This window comes from Mus pahari, chromosome 19, assembly GCF_900095145.1.
Source record: "Mus pahari chromosome 19, PAHARI_EIJ_v1.1, whole genome shotgun sequence".
Classification (NCBI taxonomy): Eukaryota; Metazoa; Chordata; class Mammalia; order Rodentia; family Muridae; genus Mus; species Mus pahari.
In genome coordinates, this window is record NC_034608.1 from 62759419 (window position 1) to 62777956 (window position 18538).

The 18538-nt window shown below is 40.5% G+C and overlaps 1 protein-coding gene across 5 annotated transcripts in view; it reads right to left on the bottom strand.

Moving 5' to 3' along the window:
* Window positions 1-18538, bottom strand: part of Primpol (primase and DNA directed polymerase) — a 37626-nt gene that overhangs the window by 6586 nt on the left and 12502 nt on the right. For all 5 annotated transcript variants that reach the window (XM_021219222.2, XM_029532230.1, XM_029532232.1 and 2 more), the window contains 6 exons: window positions 14175-14322; window positions 7649-7882; window positions 6762-6924; window positions 4327-4415; window positions 1430-1519; window positions 1166-1274 (listed from right to left, as the gene is read on the bottom strand). In XM_021219222.2, the coding sequence (XP_021074881.1) occupies window positions 1166-1274; window positions 1430-1519; window positions 4327-4415; window positions 6762-6924; window positions 7649-7882; window positions 14175-14322 (833 nt within the window). The remainder of the gene's footprint in view (window positions 1-1165; window positions 1275-1429; window positions 1520-4326; window positions 4416-6761; window positions 6925-7648; window positions 7883-14174; window positions 14323-18538) is intronic.

The following is an 18538-nucleotide window of genomic DNA, read 5'->3' on the forward strand; positions in this document are numbered from 1 at the left end:
GTCGTAACTAGTAAACAACAGGACCTCAGTCCAAAGGGCACTGAGCCTGGATCTTCTGCAAACTGCCAGAGCAGGAGGAACCTCAGTAGTCGTAAATCGTAAACAACAGGACCTCAGTCCACAGGGCACTGAGCCTGGATCTTCTGCAAACTGCCAGAGCAGGAGGAACCTCAGTAGTCGTAAATCGTAAACAACAGGACCTCAGCCCACAGGGCACTGAGCCTGGATCTTCTGCAAGAGCCCTATCCACTGAAACATACAGTTTTAATTGCTGGTGTAAACTGAGTTAATCTGGTATATCAAGTATAACACAGAATCAGGGTACTCAACATGGTTTTCAGCAAAATCTGCATGATCCTCCCCTCATGTCTAGCACATACAAATTACCTAAATTTATAGACACTATCTATAAAACAGCAAAAAATTCTCATGACTGACCACTTCGTTTTATCCCCGTTCAAGCAACATTCTCATATAATTGAAATTGCTATCTCTGGTTTTTCTTCATATGTTACTTCTCTCTGTGTCAGGGAAAGCCTGACACAGGGCCAGCATTCAGTGAATTCAGGTTCCCCCGGCACCATGCTTTGTCTAGAACAAGAAAACATCATCTTAACCCGGATTTCCTTCACACCAAGGGGTGCCTGTTTCAAATCTGTCCAATTTTACTTCCAATTTTACAACGCAGAGAGGAACAGAAAGGCCGTCAGCACCGCCTGTCCTGTCTCCTGCCAATTCTTTCCTGCCCCATCCAATTCCATCATCTTTTTTGTTTGTTTGTTTTTGTTTTTGTTTTTCAAGACAGGGTTTCTCTGTGTAACCCTGGCTGTCCTGGAACTCACTTTGTAGACCAGGCTTGCCTCGAACTCAGAAATTCGCCTGGCTCTGCCTCCCAAGCTCTGGGAATAAAAGCGTGCACCACCACACCCGGCTCCATCATCTTTTTAAGCTGATACTGTAAGGGTTACTATTAAACAGAAAGCTGGTGTGTGCTAGAAGTAATTTTAACAACTAGTAATTTAATATAAAACATCAACCAAATACAGGGTATAAGTTAATATATCATAAAAATTATTTTGTACTGTCAGCATTATTTCTAAAATTATAAATATTTTAAATACATTGGTTAAAGGCATATAAGTCATGAATAACCGGTATTACTTACATGATATTGTTACTCTTGTGGGCTCTTCCAATATTTTCACACCAGCGATATTTGCATATATCATAAACCAGTAATTCTTCTGGGAAAAAGTAGTTCCAACGCCGAATTCCTAAAATGCAAGGATGCTGCTTAAGGAACCATCGCTCTGCCATGTAAGAGTTAATAAAGAATAACCCTACAGAGGGAGTCCAGGACAGCTGAGCCAGCACAGAGAAACGGTCTCGAAAACCAAACAGAAAAACAGGAGAGAAAGTCAAGCCTTACCTCCTTTAACGTCATGTTTGTTCACCAAAGAAAGAACAAATCGGTCAACCTCAGGGTACGGTGAGCCCTGGAAGCCTTCAATGGACTCCACTGCAACAGAGAATATTTATTTTTTCTTTTTTTTATTAGATATTTTCTTTTTCTTTTTTTTTTTTTTACATTTCAAATGTTATCCCCTTTCCTAGTTTCCCCCTCTGAAAGCTCCCTATCCTTTCCCCACCTCCCCCTGCTCCCCAACCCACCCCTTCCCGCTTCCTGGCCCTGGCATTCCCCTACACTGGGCACAGAACCTTCACAGGACCTAGGGCCTCTCCTCCCACTGATGACCAACTAGGCCATCCTCTGCTACATATGCAGCTAGAGCCAAGAGTCCCACCATGTGTTTTCTTTGATTGGTGGTTTAGTCTTAGGGAGCTCTGGGGATACTGTAAACAGTTCATATTGTTGTTCCTCCTAGGGGCTGCAAACCCCTTCAGTTCCTTGGGTACTTTCTCTAGCTCCTTCATTGGGGACCCTGTGCTCTGTCTAATGGATGACTGTGAGCATCCACTTCTGTATTAGTCAAAGTCTCTCAGGAGACAGCTATATCAGGCTCCTGTCAACAAGCTCTTGTTGGCATCTGCAATAGTGTCTGGGTTTGGTGGTTCTTTATGGGATGGATCCCCAGGTGGGGCAGTCTCTGGATGGTCATTCCTTCAGTCTCTGCTCCGAACTTTGTCTCTGTAATTCCTTCCATGGGTGTTTTGTTCCTCCTTCTAAGAAGGATCGAAGTATCCACACTTTGGTCTTCCTTCTTCAGAGAAGTATTTATAAATGAGAACAGTTAAATGTTGAAAAGTTAAGTGCTGATCAAATTACTATTTTGTAAAATTGAAGATTCTTCACCCTCTTTTTGCAACTTGCCTTACTATTGCTTCTTGGGCTCTTGTGCTTCTTCAAGGAGGTAGTTAAGATTCAAACTTGGATTGGGGCAAGTGTTGGCTAGATTTTATAAAGGACCTGCTTTGCCTGTTTTCTTCACTCTGACAAGGAGAAAAGTACCTCAGCTCAATGGCTGCACTGGGCTCCTGGCTAGGCCTGGGTGATACCCCAAGCTGGCCATTCCGGTTTCAGTCTTGATTTCTGCTTGAAACACAAATGGGGCCACAGCCTTCAGTAGGTAGATACTGAGGCCACTCTGAGGTCACAAGGATTCTAGACTAAACCAGACCTCTCTGCAGTCTCACCAGAGCAAGGAAAAAATATAACCAACCAAACTCCAGAAATGGCCAAAACTCCTGGCTAACACAGCAACTGTTACTGCTTTACAATGATAGTGTCAGCCTCTGTCCAGATGTCTCCTCCAAGATAAGACTGAGTAAGATAGACAACGGAAACTATTCGCCCTCCAGTGAAAATGGACCCATGCTTCCTTGCAGACACTCGAGTCACACGAGACAGCCAAAGCCTTAAGTTCTTTCCCGCCTTCTTGCTGAGGTACCCAAGGGCTCCATCACCCAGGGAATCATAAACTCAATCTGTGTTTCCTGGAGTCTCTCACTGGAGGGCAGTAAGACTTATTTTATATCTAAGAATCTACCGCCATAACTTAGAGTGACCAGTCACAAACTCATTTAGTTTTAATGACAGGAATTTCTAGCTTTCTTAAAGTCAGTATTTCTCTTAAAATAGTTAAATATATAACTGGAGACATTTTGGAAAACATTTCAGCATAGAAACGAGAAACATTCCCAGACAATATATAGAAATATATGTCTTAAATAATCAGAGGAAATAAACACAGGAAAATATTGCCCACATTTTTAGTAGGCTTGCTATCATATAATTTGTGCCTGTGTTGTTATAGCAGCAGGGAATCTATTAAGTCCAGGGCAAGTGCTCTATCACTAAACTACATCCCCAGCCCCACACTTGTGTTTCTAGAATCTACTTTTTCTCTTATCATCATCAATGGGTGTCTTCCACATTGTCTAAGTCTTACAAATCTAAACTTACAGTTTGGAGTATGTCATCCTGTTTATCTTGTATATTTAGATTGTCTGGAGATTTCACTAATAGTTTTCACTATTATATTGATATACCAACATATGTAAATAAAAGTATTTATCAGAGAATTTATATAAGAAACTTTAGGGAAAAAACCCTATATGTTCTTCAGTACAGGAATGGGCAGTGTATGATAGAGACATATGTGGAGTACTTCTGCAGTACAAAATTAAGTGGGAATCTTCTGTAGCAGTTACCAGTAATTTTTAAAAGCACAGTGTGTGTGTGTGTGTGTGTGTGTGTGTGTGTGTGTGTGTGTGTGTGTGTGTGTATGCTGCAGATTGAGTGTGGAGGTCAGAGCCACGTTGTGGGAGATGGTTCTTGACTTTCATGTGGGCCCTGGGGACTGAGTTTGGGTTATTAGGCTTGGTAGCAAATGCTTTTGCCTGCTTAGCCATCTCATCAAGCCGCCTGTGTTTGATTATGAATGAGGGGCTGGAGAGATAGTTTAGTGATTACTTCTGGTCTCCATAGGCCTCAGACATGCACATGGTGCACAGACAAACATGCAGTCAAAGCATCTATCATAAAGAATACTTGTTTAAAAAAATAGGGTGAAAGATTAATCATATTTTGATGTGCTTATTTTATATAAAATATATTATCTGTATATTCTTTAAGTAATATAGAATATTTATATATTCCTTAAGAAATATATTCCTAGCACAAAATGAAAATCAGGTATTTTAATTAATAAGCACCTATAATTGTTTATAGTATTCCTACCTGGTTAGAAACCTAGAGGAATTAGTTTTTATATGACCAGCAGATATGAGTACTTAAGATTAAGACTTTTAAGGCAAAGTAGATTTTAGACCCCTCAATTTTAATGTGAAATTGTTTAAAGTTACCTGAAGTGCCAGTACTCTTAAAACACTCAGCCCACTTTCGTTTAGTCTGAGATGGGTCGCATGTGAGAATTCGCAAAGTGTCTGAAAATCTAAAGAAAGTATATAAATAGATAAAGTACACTGTTAGAGTTGAAGTAGCATGACTAGAGACAGGAGCTAGCTCCACGCTGCTCCACTGTTATAGCCTGAGCACCAGTCCTACCACATAACATATAACGATAAGATTATAACTTGCCAATTAATAAAACTGTTTCCTTTAAACATTTTTATTGGGGATTAAGACACTTCACAGAGTGATCCAAGGACTCTAGGGTACTGAAATGGTTGAAAGTATAGTTCTACTTCCAAGCACACAGACCTTTGGACTTTCTGCTAGGATTTAAAACTATGAATAACAAAAGAGAAGAAAAGATAATGGAAGCTCGAGGAGGTGTGACTGAAATTCACACTAATAGTCAAGTCTAGCATTCAAGAAGCTATGCAAAATGCAGGGGAGCAAGCCTTATTTAAGATGAGAACCACCCACTTCTGTGAGTCTGTGACTCTGTACTGAAACTATGCAGGACTCCAGTGGTTCTCAACCTGGGAGTCACAACCCTTTCATAGGAGTCACACATTAGATATCCTGCATATCAGATATTTACATTATGATTCATGACAGTATCAAATTCTAGTTATGAAATAACAACAAAATACTTTGATGGTTGTGGTCACCACAACACGAGGAACTGTGTTAAAAGGTTGCTGCAGTCAGGTTGAGACCCTCTGAGCACTACAATACTTCCACAGGCGCACACTCTGTACCTCCAATGCATGCTGGCCACTGCTATGGATGTGTTATGTGAATGTTCTAAACTTAATTCAACAACCCTGGAAGGTCAGTATTTACACTTTGAAATTCGTTCAACTCACTTCTGAGGAATAGATATATGGTGGGCTCTAGCTATCTTCCCACTACATACAGCTTTCTCTACAGAAACTTAACCTAAACATTAATTAATTAATTAATTAATTAATCAATCAATGTTGAGCCAGGGTTTCTCTGATAGCCCTGGCTATGATGGCCTCAATTCAGAGATCTGCCTGCCTTTGTCTCCAGCGTGCTGGAACTAAAGACCTGCACCACCACACGCAGCTTAATATTTATTCTTTGTTTGTTTTTTCGAGACAGGGTTTCTCTGTGTAGCTCTGGCTGTTCTGGAACTCACTCTGTAGATTAGGCTGGCCTTGAACTCAGTAATCCACCTGCCTCTGCCTCCCAAGTGCTGGGATTAAAGGCGTGCGCCACCACTGCCCCACTTAATATTTACTCTTAATTTCTATGGAAACATCTTAAAAACTTCTGGGAAGATGCAGAGGCAGGTGGATTTCTGTAAATTTTAGGCCAGCGTGGTTTATAAAGTGAATTCCAGCCCACTAGGGATACGCAGTGAGTCTCTGTCAAAAACAAACCCCAAAAACAAACCAAAACAAAAAAATCCCAAACCAAAACCCCAAAACAAAAACGTTTAAGGGAGGTAAACAGAAAAAAAACAACATAGCAAGTTAATGTGGTTTAGTCCAGATTTTAACTACTTTTGTTTGTTTCAGGGTTTTGCTTGTGTTTGTTGGTTTTGCAGGGAGATGAAGGCTTACCACGTGGTCTCATGGAGCCCCGCTGGCCTTGAACTTATGTAGTGAATGATGATCTTGAACTCCTTGTCTTTGCATGTCTACCTCTCAAGCACTACACTTATAGATAGGGATGGCCTACTAACTGCAGTTTGATGTAATTGCCAGTCTGGTAAAGGTGGAACTAGTTACCAAAACATAGAACCCTAACCTGCGACAACAGACCTGATAATAAAGCATGCCATTATACTACAAAGCTTATAGTACTAAATGTTTTATTAACAACTGCTGACAAACTATTAGCTTGGCAAGTATTTGTGATATGATATTAAACAGAACAAGTCAGGTGACAAAACCATATGAGTAATGATCCCAATTAAATCTTATTTTCTGGGGCTTAGTGCAGAGGATCAAATACAGGGCCCTGAGTATTCCAGGCAAGAGCTCTACAGCTGAGCCGTATTCAAGGCGGACATAGTGACCAGAACAGTGGGCTACAAACCGTCTAAATGTGCATGTGGAAAGAAAATGAGACAGTAGTAATTACACTTTTAAATACAATGTAAATAGTATTTTTTCTCCTTTATAAAGTAGTGATTTTAGAATAACTGGAAAATGCATTACACATAATCATAAAAAGATATAAGGAAGAAACTAAATGGTTAGAAACATTTCTTGCTATTATTTTTCAGATATAGAGGAAAGAGACTTTTGAAAACAAACTTTCTTTTTCTTAAGGTAGAATCAATTTAGACATTTACATTTAGCAATATCCAGTGCTAGCTATATTATATATGATGGGTTGGCATGATGGTTCTACAGACCTGACGTTGCTCACCAGGGAAGATAGGAAATACTGGTTTTCCTCAGAAATATCTTTTGACTGTTTTGGAATAAATCTGTTATCTTCAGCAACCTCCAAAGACACACACTTTCCTATTTTGGATGACTGATACAGTCGAAAGTTTCTGTTTTTTGTATATACTCCTACAACAAAAATAAATTTTAAAAATTAATGCATGTTTCCACGATTTGTTTTATGTCAGCAGATAATATTTTTCTGCAAAATTGCTAGGAAAGATGAGTATTTCCCATACTGAAAATTAAAGCAATGTATAAATTAAGATAATCTGAAATTAGGATGAAAGAAGGCCACATGCAGATAGCTAACAATGATTCAGGAGCAGCTATGCAAAGGAAAGCAAACAGAAGAGCGGGACAAAGAGCCAAAAATAAAAGTTTTGACTGAGAGCTGCCAAAGAACTGAGACACAAGACCCCAGAGAAAGGGAGGCACCAAGAAAAAAGAGTGTCTATAACAAGTTTAATGAATGATATGTAAGAATGCTATCCATAAAATTGTAAAACACGGCAAGAAATGAGAGAACACTACATAAATGGGGGAACCTATCCTGTACCAGCACCAGCCCAGGAAATGATAGCCAGAGTGAATAAGAGAATGGACCAGAGTCTGAAATACGTACAGACTCTGGTGATGGCAAAGTGTACTGCTGAGCTGTGGGGAATGACAGTCACTTCCTACAAATGTGCTGGGGCGACTGGATAATCAAAGTAAATGATGAATCTGATGCCGTCACTCAACAAGCAACAATCTATTCCAAGTGGATGACAGAACCTAAGCATAGCCAGGCAGGTCCAGACTTGCCTGTCACAAAGGACGCAGGGCAGTCCACAGTGCCAATGTTACTCACCTAGATCCACAAAAAGGCATTTTTCTCCCATGTGATTTTTCACAACTAAAAATGAAAGATCGGAATCACACTGCTTAGGCAACCTCAGCTTCTCCCAAGCCTCTGAAATCTCTTGTTTTAATGGTGTAACAGAAAAACAGGAGGCTTCCTGGTCCACTGCCTCTGGGATCTTAGCGTCATCATCCTCGGCAATCAAGTGAAGAGCAGGTTGCAAAATTTTTCTCACAAAATTCCCTAAGGAGAAAAAGTATTAAGATTACAGTGTAACTCTTATTTTCTATAGGCTATAACAGTGACTACTTATGAAATAGTGCCTTTCCTCAGCTTCTGCTACAAACTGTGGCATGCCTCTTCTACCACATCCTCTCATATGCAATCTTTATCGTCTCAGCTCCTATTGGCATGAGAGGGTGTCAGTTGTAAACACACCGTGTTGCTAGTATGGACTTGGGCCCAACATGCTGTCAGCAGAAATGTCCACTTTCACTGCTACAAATGGAACAGAAGGGCTTCTAGGCAGTGACTGGAGGACAAGGCAGTCACCAAATGGAGAGATGGGGAGAAGCACACCAAGTGTCTGCCACCCCTCCCCAAAAGAGTCAGCAGACTGGCGAGTCTGATGGGCTTAGTCTCTCTCCTTCAGCAGCTACAGAATGCCCCAAGAACCCTCATTTTGGAAGTCTCAAGGCTGTTGCCAACCATCTACACCCTCAAAGGGGTTACAAGATGAACTATGACTTTAGAGCTAATATCTGGAATTAAAGCAATTCATTTATTTTGTACTTCAACATCTGCCCTGAGAGTCTGTTCTACATGCACTGTGAAAAATTGGTGAAATAACTGAACTTCCTTATATTTACATGTACTATTTACATAACAAAATCAAGCATAATTCAGCCATTAAGTTGTTTTATATATAAGATTGCATATACAAAACAATGTCTGAAAACCTTTTCTATGGACTGGAGAGATGGCTCAGTGGCTAAGAGAACTGACTGCTCTTCCAGTGGTCCTAAGTTCAATTCCCAGCAACCACATGGTGGCTCACAACCATCTGTAATGAGAACTGATGCCCTCTTCTGGTGTGTCTGAAGACAGCTACAGTGTACTTACATGTAATAAATCTTTTTTAAAAATAAAAAATAAAGGTTTTATCATTATAAAAAAAGAAAATCTTCTCTATATGTGTAAATTTGGGCTTATTTCTAAGTTTTTATATCAGAAAGGCTTTACATATGCATACCCTATACATATAAAGATTTTATATATCTTTAAGTCATAATACAGACATGCTTTATAACCAAAACCTTCTTTCTCCAAATAAGATTTTTCTATGCAAAGAAACAAATAAAATTTTGTTTTGCTTTTCTGAGGCGGGGTTGTGCTATACAACCCAGGAAGTCCCTGAACTTGCGATCATCCTGCATAAGCCTCCCTAATTCTGGAACTCCAGGCCTGAGTCACCATGATGATACATGTTTAGCAATTTTGAAAGAAGTTGGAATAGAATATGGCAGCAGATGCATGTCCCATCTCTCAGGAAACAGAAGCAGGAGACAGTGTCAAGTCAGCTCTGCTACATAGCAAGACTGTCTCAAAACAAACAAAATACCGGCTGGAGAGATGGAGAGATGGCTCAGCGGTTGAGAGTGCTCCTGATTTTCCAGAGGACCAGGATTCAGTTCTCAATACCCATGGTAGGCAGCTCACAACTGCTGTAACTCCAGCTTCTAGGGACTTGACACTTGCTTATGGTCTCAAGGGCACCTGCCGTCATGTGGCATAGATTCTCTCATTCTCTCTCTCTCTCTCTCTNTCTCTCTCTCTCTCTCTCTCTCTCTCTCTCTCNCNCACACACACACACACACACACACACACACACANACACACACACATATAAATAATCATTAGAACATTAAAATGAAAGCAAAAGTATTTGAACCTTGCAATAACATTTAAATTTGATTGTTTCTGGAATGAAGGAGAGCAAATAACCCTGGTTAATAAGATATGGTATATCAAAGACTATGAAATAATATAAACATAAATTGATAAAGCTGACTTCCCTGGAAATGTCTAATTCCATCTACCTGGCCCAAGTAACAGGAAGAGCGAGAACTGGCCTGCAGAAATGGGTGTGTGGGCAGTACTAAGCTAGGCCTTTGACCCTTGGCAGGGAGCTAACATGGCAGCACGATGGCACTCGTCCAGCCTGTGCCAGTCTCTTCTCTGATCTGTAGCAAGAGAGTACAGTGCAGAGAATGTTCTCTGATCTCTTCCACTTGACTCAGTTCCTCTTTCTGCAAGGCCACTAACAGGAACTTGAAGTGTTATCAGGAGGAACACAAGAAAGGGGAAATGAGGTGGAGATGCAGGCTGGTCTGCATGCCCTGAGCCTGCGTCCTGACTGTAGAGACAGTCCAGGATGATAGCCTATTTGCCCAGTGTGACTGAGTTCTTACTGTGGCTATGCTTGGTGACAGTAAAGGCCTTCTTACTCTCGTCTGTATGCTGAAATTCTACCCAATTTCAGACAAATGTGACCTGCTTTCTGAAGATATCTGTAGCCAAGACTGCTAATTACTAGCAACTATCTATTCTCCTCCTCTAGCTAGACTCTCAACAGTCAGCCTTACAGGGAGCAACCAGAGAGCAAGCAGGAATCACAGAAAGGTCTTCCTCAGGACTCTGTTTTCATACTCTGCTCATCATTGGTGCATTCATTCAGCAGTTATTAAATGCCCACTTCTGTTTATTACTGTTAATATTCTAAAGATTATTAATAACAGTATTAATTTATGCTAAGCCCTGAAGACAGGAAATAAACAACAGTTCCTGTAATTAAACATTAAATAGCCAGGGGGTGCTGATACACCCCTTTAATCCCAGCACTCGGCGGTAGAAACAGGCAGATCTCTGAGTTCAAGTCCAGTCTGGTCTACAGAAGGAGTTCCAGGACAGCCAAGGCTATACAGGGAAAAACCAAAAACCACATAAAGCAAGCAAGAAAGACGGTATGCAGGCAGGCAGGCAGGAAAGCAAGCAAGCTTAAGGAGAACTGGGCAGATGTCTCTATATATAAGAAAGCATCTGCAGCATCAGCCTGAGGACCTGAGTTCAGATTCCAAGAAACCATATAAAAAAGGCCAAGCAAGCATGGCTATGCCAACTGTAACTCTGGTACTGGAGAGAAGAATCAGGCTGCTGAGTCACAGAGTGACACAGTTCCCACCCCTAGAACAGAGCTAGCGAGGTGTGGGCCTCCATGAGTGTTAGTGGTTGCTGGGTGTGAAGATTATTTGTATAATAATGTAGATCATTTACTTTATGCTCCTTCTTCAGAAGATGAACCCTTCTAAGGTTAATGACTCAATGAGAAATAGAAGTAGCACAAGCCAGGAGGTGAGGATGTGTCTAATGTCCTCAGCAAAATGGTAAAGGCTATGACCTACAGGTGGGAAAGAACTCTGAAAACAAGTTCAAGAATGTATAATTTCAGGCTGGAGAGATGGCTTAGTGGTTAAGGGCACTAACTGCTCTTTCAGAGGTCTTGAGTTCAAATCCCAGCAACCACAAGGTGCCTCACAACCATCTGCAATGGGATCTGATGCCCTTTTCTGGTGTGTCTGAAGGGATCAATGGTGTACTCATATACATAAAATAAAATAATTAAATATTTAAAAATGCATAATTTCTCAACTATCCAAAAATAGAAGGATACAATACAAATTTTATCAGGGGCCTTGTGGGCCTAAAGAAAGAGGCAGGGCTGGTGAGATGGCTCAGCGGGTAAGAGCACTGACTGCTCTCCTGAAGGTCCTGAGTTCAAAGTGCAGCAACCACATGGTGGCTCACAACCACCATAATGGATCTGACACCCTCTTCGGGCACATCTGAAGACAGCTACAGTGTACTTATGTATAATAATAAATAAATCTTAAAAAAAAAAAAAAGAATAGAGGCAGCTGCACGATGAGCCAGCTTGTCAGAAAGATATTAAGGAAGGAGATAAACAAATTTGGGGAGTGGTTATTGCAGGGTAAGATCTCACCCAGCTAAGTTTATTCTTTACACTTACAAAGGGAGGCAGATTTCTGAGTCAAGGTCAGCCAGGGACAGAGCAAGTTTAGGCCCAGGCTTGGTGAAAATGGTGATCTCAGAGTGAGATCCCACCCAGCTAGCTTATTGTCTGTGCTTATAAAGGCAGAGTTCATTGCTATGTTAAAAAACTATACTTGCTGTCTTTTCTAAAAATCAAGAGGTGAAGGTCATAAAATGCTGATTCATGGGATAATATAAAGGGGACCTGGCATAGATGATTGAACTGATTATAAATAAAAGACTTGGTCTGCAGGAGCTGAGCTATCTATGCAGCTGTCTGGAAAGCCAGATTTAGCAGAGCACAGAGCTGCCAGTCTGCATCCAAGACTGACTTCGAGTCATTCCTTTATCCACTCACAAACACCCCTTCCTTAGGACCCCAACCAAGCCAAGGCTGGTGCTTGGCATCAGGCAGATACCAGGGCCTTGCTAGCCAGCCAGCCTAGCTGAAATGGAAATGTTCAGGTTAAGAAGAGAGTCTGTCATAAAACAATAAGGTGGGGAAGTAACTGAGGAAGACATCCTCATGCCACCTCTGGCCTGCACACATATGTGGACATATGTTTACACCCCACCCCGCACGCATGTGTGCGTGCACCAACACACACCCACACAAATACAGACACATACACACATTGCATATGCATACATGCATGCACGAGCACACTATATAGAATAGCAATAAAAAAACAAACAAACCAGGAAACCACCCTAGGAAGTGGTAAGTGCTTTCATATCATAGCACTGGACACTGCAACCCAGAAGAATACCGCCAGCCTTTCAAATGTCAGGGTCAGAGTGACAGAACAGCCTCTCAGCTGACCTTCAAGGTCAGTCTTGATAGACCATCGGAACTGGAGTTCAGATAGCAGCAACAGAAAGTAAAGAGGTCTGAGCATTAGAGAAACATGCCGTGGTGGGAACTAAGTTAAGGATGGAGTGGAAGGACGAGGTTAGAACCCAGTGAGCCTCACTGTGCAAGTTAAAGTGGGTGCATTTGTTCCTAAGGCAGAGAATGAAGTTTGAGGCACATTGCTCTTGCTGACTAAGCAGGTGGACAGATCTACAGTGGTTGAAGATCACACCAATATGTAAACTGGACAGCAATAATTGATACCACACACATGCATACATATGCTCATGTACATGTATGTGCACATAGTTGCCTACACACACACACACACACACACACACACACATATACACACACAGAGGCACACACCAGAAAGCTTGGACTGTCTCATGTACTTGTGCCTATCATGGACACATTCACCCTCCTGACCTTTGTGTGTGTGTGTGTGTGTCTGTGTGTGTGTGTGTGTGTGTGTGTGTGTGTGTCTGTCTGTGTGTATGCCAGGGACTGACACTCACCAACAGACAGGAGAAGGAACAAGTTCTTAGAGAAAGATAAGGAACTTGGGAAGGACATGTTGAGGTGAAATGTCTGAGTGGAAGGACTAGTGGGAAGTTGCAGGAATCTGGTGTCTGGAACAACCTAGGCTAATATAACATCAGTAGTGATGATAATTGAAGCCTGGAGGACCACGAAAGTTGATGATGGTAAAGTGAATACAGGCTCAAGCATCGAGCTACAGCTGCTAATATATAAGGATGAGAGGACAGAAGCCAACTAACAGTGGGGAGATAAGAGCAGCACTAGCTCACTGTAACCCGGCACTTCTTTACTCCAGCACTTGGCTTCAGAGCTCAGGCCAGTCCTTCAATGACTATGCTCACACCTTTATTCTAGGTGGCTGTGAAGCTACAAGGCACTTTAAGATCTGAAACTTGAATGCCTGTTCAAGGATGTGGGCCAACACTCCTCAAGCCTCAGGCTCTGATGAGCACCAGGGATTCTAGCCTTTCTTAAACCTGAGATTTAGGTGTTCCCAGTTGGCCTATTTTCATCTTCTCTGGACTGACTTCCTTTTATACCCAGGCCTTCATCTGTCTACAGCAATTACTCTGCTTACATTTTCAGGTTTGTGCACCCAGATGTCACTGCAGTTCTAAAGTTCTTCCTGGGATAAAAACCCTTCATGATATGACCAGGGCCCAAGCCCACAAACTAAGGCTTATTTAAGGCTGAAGCAAAGGTCAGAAGTACAGATATTTGGCATCACAGATAAGGCCTCTTATGACTTCTACAGAAAGCTGAAATGGATCCTATTGTAACAGAAACCAGTATCAGGACATTCATAGTCATCCCAATGCATGTAGTAAGAGGCACTAATACCACTGATATCCTTAGTAGGTGAAACTACCTGATATAGACAGGGTAAGAGCTTAGGACACTCAAGAAAACTCACTTCATCTTTTTAGAATAGGTAAGCAACCATAATGGCTACAAAATACCTAGAAAACTTCAAGAGAAGTAGGAAAATACAAGTTTTGAATATAACTAGAATCTTTTAAAGGTACTCACCAACATGACTGTTATCTTTAAATGCCACATTGTGGAGCTGAAATATTAGGTGTCGGCTAAATTTCTCTTCAGTGCTGGAATCCAGGTTGAAAACATCTTCAGCTGAGCAGTGAACATTGTAAAACTCCTCAAGTGCTTTACAAACATGCTAAAAACAAGTATATGTAGAAAAAAATGTACAGTTTATGTTTTAGATTCCTCTGTCACCAGTACAAATATACAAATACCTTATTACAAAAGAGATGAGTCATTGCCAGAACATTTACAGCACAGCAGCACTACCAATTTACTCATAAGTTTAAACACATCATTTAAAATTACTACATAAATTCATATAAAAAAATTGTTGGTAGGGCCGGAAGGATGGTTTGGGGGTTAAGAGCATTGCCTGCTCCCCCAGAAGTCCCACATGGCAGCTCACAATAATATGTAACTCCATTTTAGGAATTCCAATCGCCTCGTCTGTCTTCTGGGCACCAGACGTGCTTCTGATACACAAACATGTGTGCAGGCAAAACATCCATACACATAAAAGTTCTGAAAATAATAATTAAAAATAGCACATCTCTTAGGACTGGAAGATAGACCAGTAGTTAAAAGCACCTGCTACTCTTTTAGAGAACCAAAGTTTGATTCTCAGCACCTATAAGGTAGTTCACCAACCACATGTAACTCCAGTTCCAGGGAATCCAATTCTGTCTTCTGGCCTTTGTAGGCACCAGGCTAACATATGGTGCACAGACATGCATTTAGGCAAAACTTCCAAATGCATTTAAAAAGAAAAATCATAGGCTCTCAGGACTGAAGAAGACTCCTAAAAGTCAAAAGTCAAGCATTTTTATACTAACCCTCTCTAAAACCATAATAAAAAGCAGCTTTTTAAGTTCCTCCTAAAACACTAGCTTCTCTTAGGGTTTCTACTGTGGTAAAACATCATGACCAAAAACAACTAAGGGAGGAAAGGGTTCAAGGAAGTCAGGGCAGGAACTCAAGGTAGGAATCTAGAGGCAAGAACTGATGCAGGAGGAACATAGAAATGCTGCCATTGGCTTACTCCTCACGGCTTGCTCTCATAGCATCCAGGACCACCTGCCCACAGGTGGCATGCCCCCACAGTGAGCTATGCCCATGCACATCAATCACTAAAGCAAGGAAATGGCCCACAGGCTCTCCCAAATCTCAAATTAAATTCTTTCCCCAAATAACTCTGGCTTGTGTCCAGCTGACAAAACACTAGTAAGCATAGTAGCTAAAAGTTAGTTTCTAGTCCTAGTTCTTTTATAACTTTCATTCTTAGAAAAATCTCTCATTCCTTTTGAATCTAAATCTATGTCTAAGAATACAGCCTGGAAGGACATGGCTCGGGAGCTCACGATTTGGTTTGAGAGAGCACTATGTTGGAGTTTTGGCTCTGCCACTCACTGGCCCAATGGCTCTGCTCAGATCTATTCCCGGCATCCGCAGCTGTGTGTGAGGCAGGAATAGGAAGTATCACCCAACTTTTAATGAGAAAATAAGACTGAGGAGTTAGCATGGTGCTTCACACGGGTAACCACTTAAAGTATTTCCTATGGAGCATCAAGACAAATCGCTTCTCCCTGTCACTGTCAATCTTCTCATCTGCAAAATGAAGCACTCGCTACCATGTGAGGATACATGGAAAAAGTAGAAATGTTTCTAAAGGTTTGCCAATCAGGTAAATATCTAATAGTTTTACAATAAATTCCACCTGCTACCAGTGTTTTCATATTACTCTATTTCCACCATCTGACCTCACCTCTCTTTAGTAAACTGTCATGTTCTTAGCAGCCTCCCTCGATGTCAAATTACTCCTAGATAGCTCTTTGAAGTACTTAAATAGCTGCAGTTTAGCACTGATTTATATCATTATTTTGATATCTGTTTCCTTTGTATTACAGACAGGGAGCATGCTCTGGCCCGCCCCATTTTCTACTAATGTAGACAAGGCAGAGCAAGCAAACTTGGGCAATATAAATAAGGTAATAAATTGGGAAAAATGAAGCACTTCATTTTTTTTTTTTTTTGATTTTTCGAGACAGGGTTTCTCTGTGTAGCCCTGGCTGTCCTGGAGCTCACTTTTTAGACCAGGCTGGCCTCGAACTCAGAAATCCGCCTGCCTCTGCCTCCCGAGTGCTGGGATTAAAGGCGTGCACCACCATGCCCGGCGCACTTCATTTTTAATACAACAGAATCACACTGAATATTATATGAGCAATAGGCAAGTTTCCATCTTGTTTAAGATGGTTTTTGTTTGTTTATTTTTATGCTCTTGTTTTGTTTCTGTTTTTTTAAGACAGGGTCTCTCTGTGTAGCTATGGCCTTGCTCTGTAGACCAGGCTAACCTTGAACTCAGAGATTCACTTGCCTCTGCCTCAAATGTTGGGATTAAAGTTATGCTATGGCCTGGTCTTATTTAAGCTACTTAAATGTTGGATTTTTTTCCTCTATGGCAGCTAAGTCAATCCTAATTTATTATTCTTTCATTCCTATAGTCCATGTAAAGAACCTGGCACTCACTAGATGCTGAAGAGCTTTTGGTATTTGAATAAAATTCTGTGCTTTGAAGTTACAGAGAATATACTTAGTGGCTCTTTAGTTTTTTAGTAATCAACCATTCCTAAATTATATTTCCCAAGTTAAACTGTAAACAGAATTATAGTTATTTATGCAACTACCCTATAGAGCTTGGAGGTTAAAAACACATGATTACTTAAACAATCTGCATTAATGACAAAATGCATTAGCACCAGAATCATCCTAATGGGTAGGAGTGGCTTTATATGTATCAGTACCCAAAGGAATCAACAGTATAGCCAGTTATTGTTAAAATGTTATTTATTAACTGTCTGTTAATTTAAAGACAAGAAATAATCGAATTTGTTGGGTGTGGTGGTACACACCTGTAATCTAAGCACTTAATTGGGAGATAGAGACAGAAGGATCAGAGGTTCAGGGTTGTCCACTGCTACATAGTGAGTTGGAAGCCCTCTGGGGCTACATGTAAACCTTGCTTTGGCCAGCAAAATGGCTCAGTGAATAAAGGTACCTGGTGGCATGTGTTTGACACCCTAGACCTACACGGTAGAATGAAGACCAGCAAGTTCTCCTCTCACATCCACATGTGAACCGTGACACATGCATGCCAAAACCCAAAAAAACAAATAACACTAAAATACACAAAGGAAACAACAAACAGCTAACCGAAGTAAGCCTTATCAGAATCAAAGCGTATTTACTAGACTATAACATACTTACATGCAAAGAAGCTAAGATTTCAATATAATTATGAAGTTATATGAAAATAATACTAATATGAACTTCATTATCAAGTAGTAAACATGTTAAATAAAATTGTTATGCAATTTTGAAGTTAGATATCTACAATGTTCTCCACATTTTTCTGATATAAATTGATTCTTCAGTGTTTATATAGATAAGATATAATGAATTAAAAGGGAAAAATTTAACCTTAGACAACCTTTGCATGTTTTTATTAACTCTGTTACAGAAGTGTTGTAGCCTGGTGTTGGTTACGTTAGGGATATTTCTACGCTGTAATACATTGTAGTACTTAAATAGGAACAATATGTTTAAGCAGCAATGAAAAACCTCTGAATCTTAGATCTTTGTAACCCATCTGTGTAAGAAATCCTATCTTAAACTGCTGAACAATATCACATACCAGCCAAAGTCAATACTGATGACTTACGACCACATAAAGTCAAAAACTAGGCCAGAGGCTTACGCCTGTAATTACAGCATGCAGAGTCCGAGTGCGCAGGACAGCCTCACGTGTCAGGACACAAAAGCCCACAGCAGTGCTAACAACAAAACCCACACAATTACCAACTACAGTGAAACAAGGCATCGACTTACTTGACTGTTCAGTGGCTATTTTAAGAAGAGTACAACTTTTTTAGTTTGGAGAACTAAGGAGGAGTTCACATATGTTCATTTCCCTTCAAAGCCAGAAGAGTTTACAAACACCTTTCAATTAAAATTAAAGTCAAACATGCAAAGAGCTAACAAAATCAGCTGACATCCTTTACTAGAACATTTGAATTTACATATATTTTCAAGTACAAAATTACTTTTCATAGCATTATCTTATGGTTAACATTCAAATGAAAAAAATGTTAAAACCGACTCTGAGGCCAGATGGGTACTACAACTTGCAAACAACTCATGCAAAACAATCTTAAGTTTTTTAAAAACAGAGGACAGTGTATATGTGCATATAATTCTTTTTTTTATTGACACAGCTAAATAAAAAGGTAAACATTAGCACTACACTCTTTTCTCTTAGATGAAGCAGATGTAATATTTGTATTCTAGGTTTGCTC